The sequence below is a fragment of the Eublepharis macularius genome, chromosome 11 (genome assembly GCF_028583425.1).
Source record: "Eublepharis macularius isolate TG4126 chromosome 11, MPM_Emac_v1.0, whole genome shotgun sequence".
Taxonomy (NCBI): domain Eukaryota; kingdom Metazoa; phylum Chordata; class Lepidosauria; order Squamata; family Eublepharidae; genus Eublepharis; species Eublepharis macularius.
The window spans coordinates 90994347-91015372 of NC_072800.1; the positions used below are offsets into that span (position 1 = coordinate 90994347).

Genomic DNA, 21026 nt, shown 5'->3' on the forward strand with positions numbered 1-21026 from the left:
GCTTTAGCATTTAAATCCCCTCCTTGCTCCAGCTGACTGGAGCCGGCTCAGACCAACCAACTGGTCGGTTCATGAACTGGTGCTAGACCGTGAAAAGTTCGTGGTCCGTGAAACGCCACAGGCCACAGACCACAGACCCACAGCCCGTGGGTTTTTCCCGGTCCATGCCCACCTCTGCTTGAGAACACTCCACCACTACCAGTCTGGAGATCAGATGTAATTCAGGGAGATCTCCAGACTGCACCTAAGTGGCAACCCTAGTTTAAATGTGGACGATTGTGTGTGGTGCATGGGGCTCTGTGGGTCAGTAACAGGTTGCTCTTTCATCGGATTCTGATTCAGCTTGTGAGGTCCAGAAGGGCGAGGGGGTCTCAGATGCAGCCTCGTTTCCCCCAAACTCGTCTTTGCACAGTTACCATCCTCCGATGAGCAGCAAACCCTTTGGCCAGAGTCTGTCGGGAGAGCCAGCAGGGGACGAGAGCATTCCGACTATGCTCGCGCATCTCTCAGTCACTGCCGTAAGGTTGGGGAGACTGAATCAATCTGCGGAATGGCAAGGAAGCCCCCAGTAGCTGCGGGCGAGGCCTCCTGCTTTGAAAGTCAGCCGGATGGCCAACCGGTCCCCGCTGCTGACAACCCCTCATTATCTTCATTTCCTTTCCCCTCTCTCTTATCGCAACAGGTCACTCCTCAGGCACTCCGGGATTAACCTGTAATCGTACATCATCGCCAGACAAGGGAAATTCGCTCTCCGCCTCCACATCCTCTTAGCAGCTCTGTGGGTGAAGGTGTAGCTGTGAAGTGCCATCTGGGATTGATTCCCAGAAGGACGAGGCAGGGAAGAGGGACGCCAGCCCTGTTGTGGCAACTCCTGGGAGCGTTGGGGGAGGCGGAACGGTGCCAACTCTGTGACGTCACTTCACAGCGAGCACCTGAAGTGACATCGAGGTGCCTACACTATTGTTTCCTCCCCATTTTTCTTCTGCTGCTCCTCTGAGCAAGTGCAGGTAGTGCAACACGTGGCTGACAGGTTGCCCACAGCAGGCAGGCAACTGGTAAGCCCAGTAGGGAAGTAAGGTTGCCAACAGTTTGGAGAAGAAGTCTTGAACAGAGTTCTTAACTGGGTGTTATTTACCAGGCGATGATATTGACCTCCAGGCTACGGAAAAGCTTCAGCTTCTATTTCCACACATTAAACTTCTGTTAAAGGAACAGGGCTTTTTTCCTCCAGGTGGCTGGCAATTGTATAGGGAACGGGGACAGTGAATGGAGCTCCCTGCTCCTCAAATAGGACTTCAGCTCCTCAGCCTTCCTATAGTGACCCTCATCTGCATAATTAGCCACTGCCATAGGCGTCCTCCAAGGTGAGTTTGCCAGTTTTAGCCACTTGTGCTTCTTTACCTCTAACTGCACAATCCTAAAGAGAGTTACTCCAGTCTAAACCCATTGAAATCAATGGATTTGACTGGAGTTACTCTTCTTAGAATTGCACTGTTAAGTGTGATCTGTAGACGTTAGAAGGTGGTGCATATTGTGAAAAGGCACAAGAGTAAACCACACTGGTTTCTTCTGATTTGTTGGCAATCCTGTTCCTAGATCAAGAAGGGTAGCCATGTTAATCTTTCCGTAGCAGCATAAAAAAGCAAGAGTCCAGTAGCACCTATAAGACTAACACAATTTGTGGCAGGGTAGGAGCTTTCGTGAGCTTTCATGAGTCATAGCTCACTTCTTCAGATACCTATTCTTGTGTGTGCATGTTTGTGTTGCCATCTTTAACACGAACCTTCGGCACAAACATTACACCTCAATACAGACAATCTTAAAGATTAATATACAATTTAAACCAGAAGCTTTTTAGTTGGGATTAATGGACAGACAGCTAGAAAATCGACATAGTATTTTATTTCTGTATATGACAACAGTGGCAAGGCTGTTGTTCTGGTATTGACCTATAAGGCCTTGTGTGGACTGGGACCAGCGTATCTATGGATCCGTCTCTCCCCATATATTCCCCGTAGGATACTCTGATCAGGGGACAAACAGCTGTTGGTGGTCCCTGGCCCTAAGGAGGCCCGCCTAGCCTTGACTAGAGCCAGGGCCTTTTCGGTCCTGGCTCCCACCTGGTGGAACGCTCTGTCTGCTGAAATCAGGGCCTGGCAGGACCTACTATCCTTCCGCCGAGCCTTCCGCCGAGACAGAGTTGTTCCACCAGGCATATGGCTGAGGCTGGGCCTCCGCTGGTCTGAAAAAAGGGGTGTATAAAATTTTAACCCTCCCTGTGAAGGCTGTCCACCATCCCATTTTAAATGTGTATTAATACACTGTTGTTTTAATGTAGATGAATTTTTATTGTATTTTAATATGTTGTTATCTGCCCTGAGCCCACTCGCGGGGAGGGCAGAATAGACATTTGAAATTTGAAATAAATAAATAAATAAATAAATAAATAAATAAATAAATAAAAATAGAAGCATTTGATATTGCCCACAATAGAGGACTGTGAAGAAGATGGAATTAGCTGAGATGGCTAAACTTACTGCTTTGATTAGAGAGCAGACACTATCTACATTTATGAACAAACAAACAACAACAGGGGGCGGGGTCTCCTAGACTAGTTAACACTATCAATATACAAACCGGGGAAGAAATACAGTATCAAGGTTTCAGGAAATAATTTTTATCCATTTTTCTAAATGTGCAAAGTGCACGGAACAAACTGCAAAGCAATTATTATACGATTAAATACAATGTAGAAAATTCAACAGGTAGAGTCAAAAATCCATATGGTAAAGAGTCCAAGTGGTGAAAACCATACAGTTAACAATTTATCTTTCATTGACAGGTTCAGTGGCATAGACCATCATGTTGTCTAGAAGAACTTGAGCGGAACGTTCCTTCAAACATACAGCCGACGGGTTTTTGCTAGCAGAGTTCCAATTCCTGTTTCGTACTCTTACTTCCTCACAGGCATGATTTTCATAGATGGTCAGCAAGCCAATACACACACATCACTCAGTTGGCAAAAGATGGAATCATACTGTGTATTTCCTGGTTTGATACTGTATTTCTCCCCTGGTTTGTATATTGATAGTACTATCTACATTTATAACAAAGTGGAAACCTCTTATTGACTTTGTGTGTGAAACTGAAAAAAAAAAGAACTGACGATCTGTAGCTTTAAAGCATAAGTGGGGGACAAAGACTATAGAAAAATGAGAAGCTTTAATCTGATAACAAGAGTACAAGTGTGAATTCTGTAAGTATGCCAATATATGTCACACAGAAAATCAAAAAAATTTCCTATATATTTTTCGTTTCTTTTCGGTTCTTTTTTCATCTCTTTTAAATTCTTGTATCTGTTTTTAAAAACCTTTCAATACAATTTATGCAAGAAATCCCCACAAACCTTACACCTGTAATACTTTACTTGGCATGTAGAAAAGAGTAAGAGTCCAGTAGCACCTATAAGTCTAACAAAATTTGGGGTAGGCAGGGCTCATTTCGAGGGGGAACGCACAGGAACGCAGTTCCGGCAGTTCCCCAAAGAGTTCACATGTCAGGTGGCCCTGCCCACTTGACTCTCAGCCATTTTGGGCCCTTTTCAGCCTGGATTGGGGCCGAAATGGCCCAGATCAGGCCTCTGATGGGTGGTGGATCACTCTTCCGCTCAGCAGCGGCCCAATCCTAACCATTTTGGGTCCCTTTTTAATCATAGAATCATAGAGTTGGAAGGAGCCATACAGACCATGTAGTCCAACCCCCTGCCCAGTGCAGGATCAGCCTAAAGCATCTCTGACAAGTATTCATCCAGCCTCTTCTTTTCAGCCATTTTCAGCCCCTTTTTGCCATTTTGGGCCCAATTTTGGCCCTGAATGGCCAGGATTGGGTCCAAAACAGCCAGGATAGGTGATGTCAGGGGTGTGTGGCATAAGCAAATCGGTTATGCTAATGACACACTTCCGGTGATGGCAAGGGGCGTAGCATATGCTAATAAGTTATGCTAATGAGTTCCTCCAGCTCTTTTTCTACGAAATAACCCCTGGGGGTAGGGTATGAGCGTTGGTGAGTCACAGCTTGCTTCTTCAGATAACAGCTAGAATGTGAGTCCATCTGTCCTTATATCTTGGAGAATGGAGTGATTTCAGATGCTGAATGACAACAGCTGGTGAACGACAACTGCAGGTGTGATTAGATTGGGTGGGGTATGCAGAGGGGTAGTGGGTGTGGAGAAATCAGCATTGGAAACGAGACAGGAAGCCGAGGTCTTGATTCAGCCCAGGTGGATGCATTGTCTTGAACTTCGTTATCAGTTGCAATTCAGCAGTCTCGATCTGTTTACTTGGCATATCAATAAAGGGGAAACTTCAGGTGCTCAGCATTTTTGCAAACAGGTGCAGGGCAGCATAAGAGCAAGGCTCAAGAAAAAGTATGGCATTAGTAAAGGACAGGAAGCACATGAAGCCATTTAAAAGGCACCAGTTTAAAGAACAGCTTATGGCAAACACAAACTATCAAAAATGCAGAAAATTCTACATTGGTACCTTGGTGGGGGCAACCTTTCTGCTCAAGGAAATGATGCTAGGTAGTGAAGCAAGCTTGCCAGTTGCCTAGAGACAGAACAATATTATGGAAAATATGTCACGTAGAAGGGCAGGCCCTTTTCTCTGATATGGTTTCCTATGTGCACAAGAGAGGGTTTTTTAAAAAAAGAGGGGCAGTAATTAACCATGCAAGACATGCAGCTTGAGCTGGATAAATCCAGGAAATGTTTTATGGCCTGAGGGAGGGAGGATCCAAAAGAATGGCAAAGCTATACCTGGTCAGCCTTCTGGCAAAGCAGAAATGGAATTAAATACAAGCATACATGCCACTCTAGTCTGTACACCAGGCTGTCTACCCAACAGGCACTAATTCACCACCACATAGGACGTCATGCCACTGGCAGTATCTTACAGATATAGATGTTATGCAAGAAATTCCTGCAGGCAGTTTGCAAGAATTTTTCTTCTCCTCGGAGAAGTTATGAGGCCGTAGTGGCAGAAGGTGGTGCTGTGGAGCTGCAATGAAATGTGTCCTAGAGGCACAGGAAGACACTGTGGTTAAGGTCCCAATAGGTGGGGTGGGAATTGGATATGCTACACCAAGCCCAGAAGTCCTGGAATCAGCTGCAATTTGCAAACCCAATTACTAATATGGCCGACTTAACTTCGTTTCACCATTCTCTCCCCATGCCGAATTTCTCATCAGTTTGGAAGGGTTCCAATACAGACCAACGGCTAAGGCTGAATGTGTGGAGGTGAATGCCCTTGTAAAGTAGTGTTACAGTAGGATCTGGAAGATCTGAGTTCAAATCCTCCCTCTGCTTGACCAGGGGCTGCTCTCTTTCCCTTGGCCTAATCTACCTTACAGGGTTGTGAGGATAAAGTGGGGGAAGAAACTTGGAACTCCAAGCTTTTTCCTCGAAGGAACGGTGGGATAAAAATATAAAAGAAGGAGCAGGAAGGAGATACGAACGAAACAAAATTTGCATGTTCAGAAGCTGTATGCCCCTAAATTTCAGTTTCTAAGGAGTGACAAAGCAAGGTGGTTCTTGCTCCATGCCCGGTTCGAGCTTCCTGGAAGATCTGGGTGGTAGGGTTGCCAGCTCCAGCTATACCAGCTTGTGAAATTCTTGGAGATTTGGGGCAGTTCCTGGGACAGTGGGGTTTGGCGAGGGGAGGGACCTCAGCAGGGCATCATGCCACAGAACCCACCCTCCAAAGCAGCCATTTTCCAAGGGGGAACTGATCTCTGTGGTCTGGAGGTCAGCTGTAATTCTGGGAGATCTCCAGGCCCCGCCTGGAGGTTGGCAAACCTCCTGTGTGGCCCCTGCAAGTGGGAATGGGATTTTAACTTCACTGTCCCTTCGGTCTGCTGCAGCAGGGCAGCAGCTTTCCTAAGGCTGCCTGGTAAGTGAATCAAAAAGAATCCAGTAGCACCTTTTAAGACTAACCAATTTAATTGTAACATAAGCTTTCGAGAATCACAGTTCTCGTCAGATGCATCTGACGAAGAGAACTGTGATTCTCGAAAGCTTTTGCTACAATAAAATTGGTTAGTCTTAAAGGTGCTACTGGGCTCTTTTTGATTTTGCTACTACAGACTAACACGGCTAACTCCTCTGGTAAGTGAATGACTGGGCTCAGCTTTGAACCGCTCCTCCATCATGCTTTTCATCTCTACCATCCACCAGGGCAAAGTCCCTTTTGGTCTTCGAACGCAGTTGTTTTTGAGAAGCGTGAATGGTTGGCAACTGCCACGTTTTGTGGTCAAGAGAGGAGTTCCGGCATCAATCCTGGGCAGCCCTGCCCTGGCTTTTCCATTCACTTTGATGGAGGGATTTTTCTTTTAATCTGATCCTTCTGCTATGGAGAAGAGGTCATGGTGTCCTTCCCCGTTTTATCGTCACAGCAACCCCGATAAGTAGATTAGATTGGGAACATGACTGGCCCAAGATCTTCCCGTGATTTGAACCCAGGGGTAGTCCGACACATTGGCATCTACGCCGTATGGAATCCCGCCACAGGCAAGTTGCAAGCTTGGTTATTAAATCACTTCTGATTTACATCTCTTACCCCAAAGAACGCATGGAGGCATATATGGTCCCCATTTGTCCTCACAACATCCCTGTGAAACAGGCTAGGCTGAGAGAAGATGAGTGGCCCCATGTCTCCCAGTGAGTTTCGTGGCCCTGAAGATCTGACACACGTTTCCCTAACCACAGCCCAACATATTTGATCTTCATTTTCTTGGCAAGCGGCAGCACAGCCCAACTCATCTCGTTTTTTTATCTCAGCCTTCTCCAAGGAGTGCAAGAGTACAGCTCTCCCCTCCTCTCTTTTATCATTACAACCCTGTGAGGTAGGCTAGGCTGAGAATCACCAGCCCAAAATTCATGCGTGAGTGGAGATTTGAAAACAGTAACTAGATGGGAAGACCATCAAAGACCAAGGTTGCTATGCAGAGGCAGGGAGTGGCAAACCACCTCTGTTCGTCTCTTGCCTTGAAAACCCCAGCAGGGGTCACCATAAGTTGGCTATGACTTGATGGCACTTTCCACCACCCCCTTTCCCATCTTAGTCCACCACTCTAACCACTACACACACAGGGAAAAGTCTGCCCACTGGGACAAATGGGTCACGAGAATATTCTCCTGCTGCCACTTTGGACTGGCATAAAGACGTTTTAAAATCTTGCATGAGAATTAGTGGACGCAAATTTGTGCTCAGCTGGAGGCCTGGAGAAAGTCACTTTGTTTTAGCCTAACATGGGGAAAATATCTTGAATATTTTTTTGTATGATGCTTTTAAATGTTTTTAATGCTGTTATCCGCCCTGAGCCTGCTTGCAGGGAGGGCAGAATACAAATACGATAAAACAATAAATAAATGTTTCCCCAGACTGGTCAATGGAAAGGTAGGACAGCAGGGAAAAGGCAGGAGAGGAACCATTTTCTCCCTTACATGCTAGCTTTGTACAATCATGAAGTTTAGTGAAGCGAGGAAGCATTGTAACTGGCAAGCCCTGCTGGTATTCCAAAGTGTTGTTGTTCCAGGGGTACGGTACTGTGTGATCGGCCTGCAATAAGTAGACTGGCTCCCCCAGACAATAAGGCAGATGGGCTGGATCCAAAGGCAAAAGCTGTGATGGTTCTTTTGCAAAAGCTTGTGCTAGCCCCCCTAAGTGGGAGATTTGGCCCAGGCTTTGCTTGCTCGATAGCATTCATTGTGCTTCAGAAGAACCACTTTGGGGATTGTTTTGCTTTCTGTGAACGCTCGACACCCTTTCTCACAAGCGAGGGTGCCTTCAGACCCAGACTGCAGTAGCACTTGGCCCAAGGCCCGCTACCCATCAGGTGCCTCGTGCGCCTCTTAGCTGTTTTTTGTGAGCAGCTCAGCATCTTTCAAATAAACTTAATACGAGCATGCAGGCACACATGCACTGACCTGACCTGATCGCCATCCTCTGACGTATCCTAGTCCAACAAACTCTGTCCTTCGTCCACCTGAACGCACCGGCTCCGTCCCATCATTCTTACTTTCCCCCATCCTTCCTCCAAAGAGCTCGAAGTGACATAAAAACGTCCTCTCCCACTTCATCCTTACAACCTTGCGAGGTAGGCTGAGCATGAGGCCTATGGTCATCCACAGCAGCATCCTAAGCAGACGTGACTTCAGACCTAAAAGGAAGCGACTCGTAGCGTGGCACTATCAATGAACCAGTGGCAGAGTGGCCTGGCTTACCCCAACCGATCATGTTCCATCTTCTAATCATTCAAAACTCACAGAGCAGCGAGTTTGGAAATCACCATCAGCGAGCCTAATTTTGGTTGTTGTGGGTTTTCCGGGCTGTATTGCCGTGGTCTTGGCATTGTAGTTCCTGACGTTTCGCCAGCAGCTGTGGCTGGCATCTTCAGAGGTGTAGCACCAAAAGACAGAGACACTGAGAGATGTCTGTCTTTTGGTGCTACACCTCTGAAGATGCCAGCCACAGCTGCTGGCGAAACGTCAGGAACTACAATGCCAAGACCACGGCAATACAGCCCGGAAAACCCACAACAACCATCATTCTCCGGCCGTGAAAGCCTTCGACAATACATCGAGCCTAATTTTGTTTAATGACAAATCACCATTTTCCAGGGTTCTTCCCTGGAGGTGTGGCAGAGTGGTCCTCTTTCCCCTGGATGGGATTCCCAGCTCTCCCCCTGAATTCTCAGCTGAGGAATAAATTGCCAGGACTTTTACTTTTGCTAGCCAGTTGTACAAAACTGCTTCTGACCAGGTAGTTCTTGGAGCACTGGCATGATTGGCACACGTTTAATAGACTTAATAGCATTCCATTTTTATAATTTAATGTGCATAATGTTGCATTTATCTTTTGCTGCTGTTTCATAACTTACATGCACCTCCATTCGTTGTGTTCTTTAGGTGGTACCCCTCCACTACAGGAAGACTTCTGGCTCCCGGTCTGAGGATTTCCCCAGAGGCAGCATATTCAGGGTAACCTCTTCCAACACTGGCCTTTTCTTTCATGTCAAATGATTTGTTCCAGCTTCAGTGCAGGAGCTTTAAGCTTCTCCTCTAGGCACAGTCTAGCATGTACATCTGGCTCAGTCTCACCTCATGGAAGTCCAGCCTCCCACTCTATCGCCAAGAGCATAATTCACCTTAGCTCTGTTTGGCAAGTCTCCGAAGGGAATTATCCCAAAGCCAATAAGGATCCATGGAGGAGCATGCAGACCAAATGTGTTCCTAGTATCGGGCCTTCAGCATATTGCAGGGAAGACTTCCCTGGCTGTGTCTGTCAACAAAATGCATTTGGCTTCATGCCGTCATTCCAACTTTTTACACCCCTCACCCCAGGGCAGATCTTGACCCTCATCCATTGACGCAGCCTTCCTAGATGCATGTGGCTTACTTACAGGGCTTGTGCACCAATAACTGAATCCGTCAGTTGAACCGCTGTTGCAGAGAACTCTTACCATACTGGTAAAGCAAGCAATAGCCACAAACTCTGCTGCAAGAGAGACTGGATGCAGGCCTTGTCAACAATCCAGATGCATCCACATTAACTGTGCCCATTCCAACAGGGGAGGTACCCTGTAGCACTGACACCTCCCCCCCCACCCCATGCACAAAGGGTCACCAATTCCTATAAGAAGCTGAACCCACCCACTCCCCTCTCCAAGATCAGCTCAAGCCCTGCTTCAGATCTTGAGATAGGGGGGAGCACTCGCTCAAACAGGGCATTCACTGCAACATTTCAACTTACAGAATAAAATCGCCAAGTACCTATCCTAGTTCCTCTTTGGCATCAGCTGGAAACCGTCCTACTTTCCAAATATCTGTGAGGACAGTTATGGAATGGGAGGGGTCAGTGTCAGGAGTGTTTCTGCTGTTGGTTGATGTTTTGTGTTTCATTCATAGGATTATCTTTGGATGCAAGCTGCCTTATGAGCAGTGGAGGGAAAGCAGGAGATACTAACCAGTCCTGAGGAAGGGCAGATTGCCCAGCGATTAACACTCCTGAGCCCCATCCGCTGGGCAGAAAGGGAAGGCATTGAGCTGAACTGGGCTATCCCACCGTTGCAAAGAAGCCGCTTAATGTGAAATGCTCTGCCCATTTTAATGCACTACAGCAAGCTGCCAGAAAACTGCTGTTCTAGTCCCAGATGGGGCTAGCAAATGAGAGATGGCGGGACTTGTAGGACTGCTGCTGAGCTTTCACCTCGAACTCTTCCAAGAGCATAAGCATGCCTTTTGCAGCCTTATGGACTACAGATCTGCCTTTTAAAAGCAAAAGCTTTTAAATGGAATCACTCCTCACTAGGGTTGCCAGCTCCAAGTTGGGAAATTCCTGGAGATCTGGGGGGTGAAACCTGGAGAAACCTGGAGAAAGTGGGGTTTGGGGAGTGAAAGGACCTGGGCATGGCATTCCATAGAATCCACCCCCCAAAATTAGCCATTTTCTCCAGGTGAACTGATCTCTGTGGTCTGGAGACCAGTTGCAGTTCCAGGAGATCTCTGGCCCCTACCCCTCACTCACGAAGGTGTAGGAGAATTCTTGAGCCACTTATTGAAGGGAGGGGGCAATATCATGGGGGGGGGAGGTTTGCTGCTGCTGAAACTGGGAAAACAAGCTGAGGAGAAACAGAGCGACCTCTCTGTACCTCGTGAACATTTCGGCGGAGAAAAACTGCCTCAGGGTGGTCCAAGGGAGGTCACCCCCCCACCATCACCTAAAAGCTAGAGAAATTCATGTTTCAAGCAGCTGGCCTGCACAAGCACAGTACCCAATGTGGGACTGCAATGAAGACCACAGATGAATGTTTGTAAGCTGCCTTGAGGACAAAGTGGAAAGATGGGAGGGATATAGAAGCCCTAAACAAAATGTTCATGAGAAAAATAAAAACCAAACATACGTCAGTTGATTTTCAACAATTCTGGCACAACTTCAGGCGAATGCTTTGCAGCTGATCCATCCCCCTGGAACCCAAACTGGCCTCAGCCAGGCCCATACCAAGCCAGAATTTGTAAAGCGTCACCACAATTATGAGGTAGTTCCACCAATGGAAATAAAATAATCCTGAAGGCAACCTGCAAAAATGCACAAAGGAATCTTAAAAGTCCCAGAAAGATTGCCCATGTGGTCCAGGAGCGGACCCAAAGTAGAATGTGACAAGTGCAAACGTCATGAACTGTTTTATTCAGCTTGTATTTGGTTCAGCTCCCGGCAAGATGAACAAGCAAAGCGTGAAAACTTCATGAAATAGTTAAGAGATTTTTATTCTAATAGCTTTTAATTACAGTGCTTGTTTGTCGAAATGAAAACTGAAAACAAGTATACAAAACAGTCGATTACTGTGTATTGAAAGCAAATAAGATTTTCCACGACACTAAACAAACCAGTTCTGATAGTTCCTCAAGTTAAAGTTTAAACAGCTCCAGCTTCTTCAGTGTTTTATCAAAATACAAAAGAAAAAAAAAGTTAAGAGGTCTTTTTTGATGGCAAATCTGAACCTTGCAGTATGAGGGATGCGAAGGGTTTTCACACATATACAGATGTGGGGATGGTTCCAATACTTCTATTATGGAATGAAACTCCACACGCTCATGCTTTTATTTTCCCCCCTTAGATGCTACATTAGATGATTTGGATGGCATTTCTTACTTAAGTACAGTACTTGCTGATGGCAGAGCTTATAACGGCTATGGACTGCAGTGCTCTGTGGAAAGAATTTGCCTTCTGTGGAGAAGTTTTATACAAGAAAGGTCCAAAACACTTGGGGGCGAGGAAGGGGGAGAACCCAAACAGAACAGATGAAGGTGACACCCCTACAGGATGCAAAAAGGCTATTCTTGCCTGAATCTAAAGAGAGCTAGAGGGTTGCGGTGTCTGAATGAGTGCCGATTTCTTGGTCACTGGCCTAGCTCTAATTTGAAAGAGGCTCTCTTAACACACACAAGAGTTGTCAAGCACAGGAAGACACAGAACGTTCCTCATTCTGTGAACCTTTAATATAGTAAGTTGCTGGTATTCAAGTTGTTGCAGAACAATGGACATATTTTGTTCAAGTTTCTTCGCTTTATTAAATAAATGGACATCTCCAGGCTAAAAAACAGCCGCCCAAATCTGGCCTCTCCACAGACCTCACCAGCCACGAGGGATCGTATTCAGCTCTAGCGTACAACTGGCAACCCTTCTCTAAGTCCACTTTAAATCCCTTTCCCAGTACTAAACAGCGAGTTGATTTTCTTTACAATAAAAAAGCTGAGTAATATTGCATAGGAGTACCAGAAACTGTCTCACTGGAAACGAGAACTATTTACATTAAATAAGAACCCTAACTGTTTTCAGGCTTGGATTTGCCACATGGACAGCATGGTGAAGGACATCCTGTGACAACAGAAATGAAAACAGCTTCCGGCACTCAATACCACAAAGTAGCATGGTTTGCCACGTTAGAGTAAAGCGAAGGGTGGAGGAAGAGGAGGAGAAGGAAATAAGGAAGGGAGGAAAAGAGGGGGGAGAGAGGAAGATTTTTAGGGCTTCATTTCTGGTTTCGGAGCTGATTGGACAACCAGTCCAGTCCTTCATAGAGACCGTCCCCGCTAGTGGCACAGGTGGCCTGGATGTACCAGTTCCTGTGGCGAAGAGAATGCAGTCCTAGTTTGTCTGTGATTTCTGCTGCATTCATCGCATTCGGCAGATCCTGAAACAGAAGCAATGCTTTAGAAAAATGTGCTTTTTCTTGACAATCACAGGACTAGACTAGCGTGCGCTATTAGAGATCAAGTATGCTGGTCAAAAGAACTATCAAAAACAAGCCAAGCCAGTTACATAGAGAGGCACTGGACACTTCAACGTGGGCAAAACCCCAAATCCTTCCTGACCTCAAGATACAGCCCCCCAGAAGTCCTAAGCAAAACCTATCCAGGGTCTTCAAAGAAAAAACAAATGATTTTGCAAGTATACATGAACGCCACCGAATCAAGGTCCTGTGGAGATGTACTAGGGCCCTGCTGCACTCTCCTCCCTCCCAAAACCTTCCTAATTTCAGTAGTTCACAAGTTAATCATCAGAACAGAAATAATTTATTCATCAGAAATGTGTCAACTGCACAGCCATTTAAATCTGTTGTTGGACAACACGCCCCCCCCCCCCCCGCAGTCAATGACTTCCTCAATTCAAGCCTGTTGCCTCTTTGGTCCCTGCAGGAGCAACACACACACATGAACACTCTAAAGCTGCAACAACAGCAATCACCCCTGCCACCAATCCAGCAAACACAAAGTTGTGAGTGCACATACTGGAAGGAGGCTACAGAGAGGTTAGTAACTGTTTCATTATAGAACCCTGGTTCTGAACCAGTAACACCAAAAACCAGCTAGATGTTGGGGCCACTAAATCCTCATCAAGTTTTCAGAGTTGGTATGGGCCAGGTGGATGGAACGGTTCACTACCCAATGCTGGTTGCATTTAGGAAAGAAAGCTCTACGATGGTGAGGGGATCAGGGGACACAGAGAGAAACTCAAGTCCTGAACGAAGAATCAGGCACAAACCATCTCTGCCTCATTCACAGAATCATAGGGTTGGAAGGGACCTCTAAGGTCATTTAGTTCAACCCCCTGCACAATGCGGGAAATTCACAACTACCTCCCCTCTCCTAGAAGGTTCAGAATGATTTAGACAGGAGGAAGGGAAGAATAAGGAGATCTGGAGTAGTAATCATGAGAATGGAGCTACAAGAAGCAGTAGAATGCTAAAGTGCTGCTTCTGCCACTATGAGACCTAGAAACGTGTCAGAGATATTACACTTTCAACATACCTACCCAGTTCCACAGTAAAGCAACAGCTGTGCCCAGGAAAACCCATTTATATTCCGTATGTCATTGTTTTGTGCTCCAGAAATAACCTGTCATGGTCTGGGTGTGAATGCAACTTAAAATATGGGAAAGCAGGGATTTAAAAAAATATAGCTGATGACCACCAGTTTTTAGAATTCCATAAACCGTGAAAAAACTCATGGAAACCTGTATTGAGATCTTCTGCTTCAATGGAAGTAAAGAGAAGTCCAAAATAAAAATCTTGCGTGTGAATACTGGGAAGTGAGTTTTGTCATTTTAGCTAGGGATGGTACGTGAAAACAAAATTCAGCCTCCAAGAATCCAGGTAAGTCTGAAGTTAGACCACCACTGAACTTTTTATAGTAAAGAGGATTTTTGAACTGCTATTCAGCTGTTCCACAGCCTGCTGCCAAATGGAACCAGAAGCCTCTTGGCCTGGAGATAAACCTGCACGTGCAGTAAACAATGGGACATACACAGATTTCCTGTAGAAGAGAGCTATCTGCTCCCACGAATTCATGAGGTGGACACAAGGAACGCATAAACAGGCAGCCGACGTTATTGTTTTCACTGAACCACTTTTCCAAAGCAGGAACTAATGCCTGCAAATCTGCCACTTTAATCCCTCCAAGTTTCTCTTCTGTTAAACCAAAAACCTGACTGCAAGGTTGTCTACCCCTGTGTGAACGCAGCTCGTCTTGCAGTATTTAAACTATATTCCAAGAAGGGGAAAAAAAGATATACTAAGGCCCAACTTCTACTCACCTTTCCCTCAGCTTCTAACTGCTCTGCGTAAGAGGGAGGGAACAACGGCAACGTAGCATCTGCTGGCCTACATTCGTCAATTTGGATCACCTTTTGATTTATTTTAAGCTGCCATATATTCAGAGGCAGATTTTTTTTTTTAAAAAATCCTAAATTAGAATCTTTTCTAACATTTCATCATTTCTAAACACTGCCTAAATAATCCTCCCTTCTGAAGGCAAAGTGGAGGTGATTTTTTAATTCTAGTAAGCTTGGGTACAGTGGTGGTGGTGAATGATGTCAAGCCATAGTGCAACACTTTAAAAACCCTGCCGCATATAAGTAAACCTGCCTGTGCGTGAGGGCCAATTAGCACAATAACACTCTCTCAGGCAATACATCACATTGCAAGGGAGTTCTTCGGAGTTCCCTAGCATAGCACTCCGGAAAAAGCCCACCCTGCAGCCATGTTATGTAGGAGGTTGTGTATTCCCCACCTCCCCCCGAAAGGCTAAAACTCCCTTTTGGCTGAGCTATGCATAGAGACTTCCTAATGCTCACCTGTTTGTTAGCAAACACTAAAAGGACAGCATCTCTGAGCTCATCTTCTGCCAACATTCTCATAAGTTCTTCTCGGGCCTCATTGACTCGTTCTCTGTCATTACTATCAACCACAAAGATCAAACCTGCAAAGGAAGCAAAGCACTTGTTAACTAGGCACTGGTTGGTAACAGACGGCACATTCCTAGTTAATTTCTTACAACAATTGGTGTGAGAATGATTTTATACAGCCATTTGCTCAATTTTAAAAGTATTGCTTTAGTTAAGAGAGGATATTTTGGGATTTTACTGCATGTTTTAAATCTGAATTCATAAGCTACCTGGAACCATGGGGGACAGCAGGGTACAAATACTTTAACAAACACACAAAATTAAGAATTAAGCCAAGGAAGCTGCATGGAGTCAGTGTGATGTAACGGTTGGAGGAAGAACAAGAGAGATGTCCCACAAGACTCAGGAAATTAAAAGAAAGTTCAAACCACAACTAGGGATAATGGAAGATCAACACGGAAATACAGTATTTGATCTTGACAAAATAAGGAAAAGATGGAAACATAACACACTAAAGAACTATACGGAATAGATGAAAGGATGACAGATTCCTTCAAAAAGAATCTTTTTATGAAGAGCTGTACTAAAATCAACTGGGAGAATCAAACCACCTGGAGTCAACTAATATGGAAAACAAAACAATGGCCCACAGACTAGAAATGGTCCATCTACATCCCATTTCCCCCCGCCCCAAAAAGATGTCAAAGAGTGCAGCAAGATGCTCAAAATTTTACAACAAAGACTCTTACCATATGTAGAATGAGAAATGACATGCGTTCAAGGTGGATTCAGAAAAGCAGAGAAACTAATCATACTGCAAATTTACATTGGTTATTGCAGCATGTCAGAGAATTTCTGAAAAGTTCAGCAAAGTTTTTACTGTGTGGATCATGAAAGAAACTGGAGTGCCACAACATTTGACTGTGTTGATGTGCAACCTGTACTTATTTATTTCGAGTTGTATCCTGCCCTTCCCGCAAGCGGGCTCAAGGTGGCTAACAAAACTCTGGAACAAGAGGCTACAGTTTGGACATAAGGAAAGCTGCATTATGAAGGTAGAGTGAACTGGGGGAAGGAATATTAACAATCTGTGATACACAGATGACACCACATTACTGGCAGAAAATAGTGAAGACTTAAAAGAACTAATGATGAAGGTTAAAGGAGAAAGTGCCAAAGCAGGATTACAGCTGAACATCAAGAAGACAAAAGTAAAAAGCTAACCGGAAGAAAACTGATTCATTTGAAATGTGGTGCTGGAGGTGAGTTTGGTGGATAACATGGACCACCAAAAAGACACATAATTGGGTTCTAGATCAAATCAAGCCTGAATTCTCTCTAGAAGCTGAAGCTGTCATAATTTGGTCACATCTTGATAAAACAAGATTTACTGGAAAAGACAATAACCGAAAGGTGGAAGGCAGAAGGAAAAAGAGGAAGACCTAAAACGAGATGGCTTGACTCAATAAAGGAAGCCATATTCTCCAGTTTGCAAGATCTGAGCAAGGCTGTTAATGATAGGACGTTTTGGAGGTAATTATGAGTTGCTTTAAGTCAGAAGAGACCTGGCAGCATATAACACACATATACACATACTAATAAAAGAATAAATAATCTCCATTCTGCCATAAAGCAAACTGGGTGACCAGGGCCAGTAAATCTGTCTCCCCCTAATCTAACCCAGAGAGTTGTTGTGAGGAGAAAATTGAGAGAGGGAGAAAATGTCCATTGCTCCTTGGGAGGCGTGGAAGAAAAAAAAAAGTTCTATAGTAGCAAAATCAGCAATCTTCAAACCTGAGTTCCAAATACCACCACCACAAGAGGAATCTGATACAAGTCAAGGAAACATTTGGCATTTGCAGATTGGGGCAAATATAGCTCCGGGTCTAAATTCAAACAACTTTCGCACTAAGGTGAAGCACCCTGGGCGAAGAATTTTTAAAGGAGGGAGACAAAAGCTGACAAGGACTCCCTGTGTGACTGTGAACTCCCTGTGCTCAAAGTAAACTGTGAACAGACAACATATGCTGATCTGTCAGTGCATCTGTTAAGTCAGCCCTGAGGGTTGGAAGAGATGGAGACGTGAGCTTTGATGCATATAACAACATCTTCAGCAGCTTAAACACAAGCGAATGATCAGGAAGGACAGGCTAAATAAATAGATCCAGAAAAGTTTAGGAAGCCAAAAGCTTCAGTGATCTTGAGCTAAAAGTTTTGTTAAGTCTCCTGCAGTTGCTTGCCAGGAAAACATTTAAAGGTACAGTTCTCAAACTGATCTTGTACATGAGTGTTTCACAGATTTTGGACCTGCAGCTTCTGCAGTTTTTAAAGCTCCGGTTAGAAGGCAGCATAAAATGAAGAGATCCACTATTTCAATGTCTTATGGAAACATCATACAAAACATACAAAGCATGCCAGTACAAAAAACGTAGCCTGAAGAAGACACTTGCTCCTCATGCATCACTTATGGGCTAATATTGTTCATAGAACTCAAGATATTGCTCAATGTATATTGAAATCTATCCAGTACATGTTTATCCTGCACTTCCTCCAAGAAGTCCAGGTGGCGTGCAGGGTTCTCCCTTCCACTTTTATCCTCACAACCACCTCAATGAAGCAAGTTCGGCTGAGAATAACTAGCGGGGGGTGGGGGGGAAGAGAAGCAGATGTACTGGCCCATACGATTCTGGAACAAGACAGAAAACCCATGTAATATCTTTTTATTAGGGCCAATGAAAATTATGCAAAATATTGTGCAAGCTTTGGAGTTTATACGAACCCTTCATCAGGCAGATGTTGCAAAATTTTAAAAAGCAGAGGAGGAAAAAGGCAGACCTTCATGCCAGCTCTAGCGGTACGGGATGATACCAAGCACACTAACTTGTTTAAGTGTTGGAGGGGTTAGATTCCAACACTTCTGAGTGCCATTTGGATTGAGCTGGACTTCGTTTTCTCAACTCAGACATGCCTCCATTGTTTACTTCTTATGAAGTGCTGCGATCTGACACCTCAGGCAATTAAACAAGTTACCGTACCTATTAACATCCAACATCTCCAGAGCTGGCAGGCTTTTTCCTCCTTAAGTTTTTATTTTGACCTGAGGTACTCCTTGACCTGAGGTACTCCTGATGCAATCAAGATAGTTAAGGGGGACCTGAAGAATTCCAAGAACAAGCTGGACAGAACTTTTAAGTGGGCCTCTACAAATACCAACAATATGTGGTGAGTTAGGAAACAACTCACCTTGAGTATTCTGGAAATAATGACGCCAGAGTGGCCTGATCTTATCCTGGCCACCTACATCCCATACTGTGAAGCTAATGTTCTTGTATTCTACTGTTTCTACGTTGAAACCTGAAACAGAAGTAGCAGGAGAGATTATGATTAGTTAACGGGTGAAAGGATCTGTGTTTGCCCATGAGATGTATGGCAAGGCAGACAAGTCGTCATTTGACTGATGCCTCTTTCTCCTATAGCACTTCATTATTTGCGACACACACCAATGCCTTACTACTCAAATGAGCTTCAAGCAGCAGCTTTGCACTGGTTTGTCTATCTGAAATGGCAAGAACAAAGGCCAGTATGGCCCAAATGCGGAGACTTAAGAAATGGTTCTGTTCTAGAAAAGCGTTAGAAACTGAAGGGGAGCTGGTAACATGCAAAATACAATAGCACCTAACCAACATTTGCTTATCTTCATAAAGCAGTTAGGCCAACTTCACGTAGTGTTATGCTGCAATGTTCCTTTTCTGACATGAGCTGGCCATTTAACCATCAAAACAAGACAGCAGAACATAACAGCGTTTTCTGCCAACTTTTCAATATACCTGCAATCTCAGGGGCTAAAAACTTTGGGAATGGAGGGCATAAACTTTATAGTCATTTGTGGCTTTACTGGATGGATCTGTCCAAGTTGGTCTCCCCAACCTTTAAAAAGGAAACAACTGCCATGAATCTTAGGGTCGATTTTCACAGCAATGAACAAAATTAAGAGACAGAGCAGACACTCTATCCCTAGTAGATTAATTCTTGTGGTATCTCACAAAAGCCCATCCAACATTTTCTGTCTTCCTCATCTCACAATAGCTACAAATAGCCAACTGTTTTTCTAAAAGACTATACTATGAAATAGCCAAATGGTGGAGAAATGCCTTGAACATTTTTGGTGTTTTATCTTGGTTCTCTGAAGGACTACACACTCCCTGGCTCCCACAGTCACAATCACCAAGCAAAAAAGGCACCAGAGCTAGTTAACTAGTTCACCTTGGCAGAAGGTGCTTTGTTATAAAAATCTCACACACATTTAAAGAACCACGTGGTTGCAGTAGGAAGAGGCTTAAGTTTAAAGTGTCTTACCTATAGTAGGGATGGTAGTTACTATTTCACCAAGTTTCAGTTTGTACAGAATAGTAGTCTTTCCTGCAGCATCCAGCCCAACCATAAGTATGCGCATTTCTTTTTTGCCAAAAAGGCCTTTGAAGAGGTTGGCAAAAATATTTCCCATGCTTGAATACGGAATTCACTTGCTGGACAAAAAAATCTAGAAATAAGAAAGGCAAGACAATTAGCTCTGTGCAGTAATAGGAACAGCCGCAGCCTGATCCTTGGAAGCTACCTCCATTAAATTTAAGGGCGCTCACGCTCCCAAGTGTAACGAACGAACGTCTACAGCAATAAAGGCTCAATGTAGACTTGTGTGCAAATAGGGCTTTAGAACAAGCGAGGGACTCACAAAGAGCCAGTTTGGTGTAGCGGATAAGAGCACGGGACTCTAATCTGGAGAGCCGGGTTTGATTCCCCACTCCTCCACAAAGCCAGCTGGGTGACCTTGGGCGAGTCACAGTTCTCTTGAGCTCTCTCAGCCCCACCCACCTCACAGGGTGATTGTTGTGGGGTAATAATAACACTTTGTAAACCGCTCTGAGTGGGCATTAAGTTGTCCTGAAGGGCGGTATATAAATCGAATGTTATTATTATTAAAGACTTGGGGCACTCACTTTATTTTCTTGTGAATTCCCTTCCTCACGTTATTTCTTCTCTATTTTCTTGGCTGCCCTCATATCTGGCTTCCTTCCCACTCACCAACCAACCTCTCTCTGACCCCCTCGACACTCTTCAGTTTTATTTATTTACGTGTGTATATATGTCATTTATAGTCTGCCTTTCTCACTGAGACTGGAGGCGGATTACATAGAGTGAGATTAGTACAATCAGCAGCAAAGACAAAGGCAGGCATTTCCATACAGTGTCAAGGACATTTCCATAAACGTCATAGGGTAAATAAATACAAGTTTACAAAGATATAGCATTAGCAAGGATCCAATATGGGGTTGAAGAATTGTTGAAACAGAACATTATCAGTTCTAGAACTGACATTAGACAACATGAAGCACAGGTAGTAGATAGGAGTACTTATTTAAAGCAACAGATAATATGTAAGGCAACATAATGGTGATCTATGGTCCCTAACTCATTAGCGAAGCATGTGAGACCCCCTCCCTACAATACCGCCCTCCTATCGAGTAAAAAAGCCTTTTTGAAGAAATCAGTTTTGCACTGTTTGAGGAAAGCCAGGAGCGTGGGGGCTCTCCTGACCTCCTCAGGCAGGCAGTTCCACAGGGGAGAGGGCCACCACAGAGAAAGCCCGTGTGCGGGTTGCTGCTGATTTTGCCCATGTGCAGGCTGGCACCTGCAAGAGACTCTTTTTGGATGAGTGAAGCTGTTGTGGAGGGGCATTGGGAGGGAGGCATTCCCGTAGGTATGCCAAGCCAAGGCCGTGAAGAG

General features: G+C 44.7%; 1 protein-coding gene across 1 annotated transcript in view; it reads right to left on the minus strand.

The window, feature by feature from the left end:
* Positions 1-11304: 11304 nt before the first annotated feature.
* Positions 11305-21026, minus strand: part of ARF1 (ADP ribosylation factor 1) — a 29164-nt gene continuing 19442 nt past the window's right edge. The window contains exons 2-5 of the mRNA XM_054991223.1: positions 19599-19782; positions 18486-18596; positions 15192-15316; positions 11305-12750 (exon numbers count right to left, since the gene is read on the minus strand). Of these exons, the coding sequence (XP_054847198.1) occupies positions 12589-12750; positions 15192-15316; positions 18486-18596; positions 19599-19746 (546 nt within the window). The 5' untranslated portion in view covers positions 19747-19782 and the 3' untranslated portion in view covers positions 11305-12588. The remainder of the gene's footprint in view (positions 12751-15191; positions 15317-18485; positions 18597-19598; positions 19783-21026) is intronic.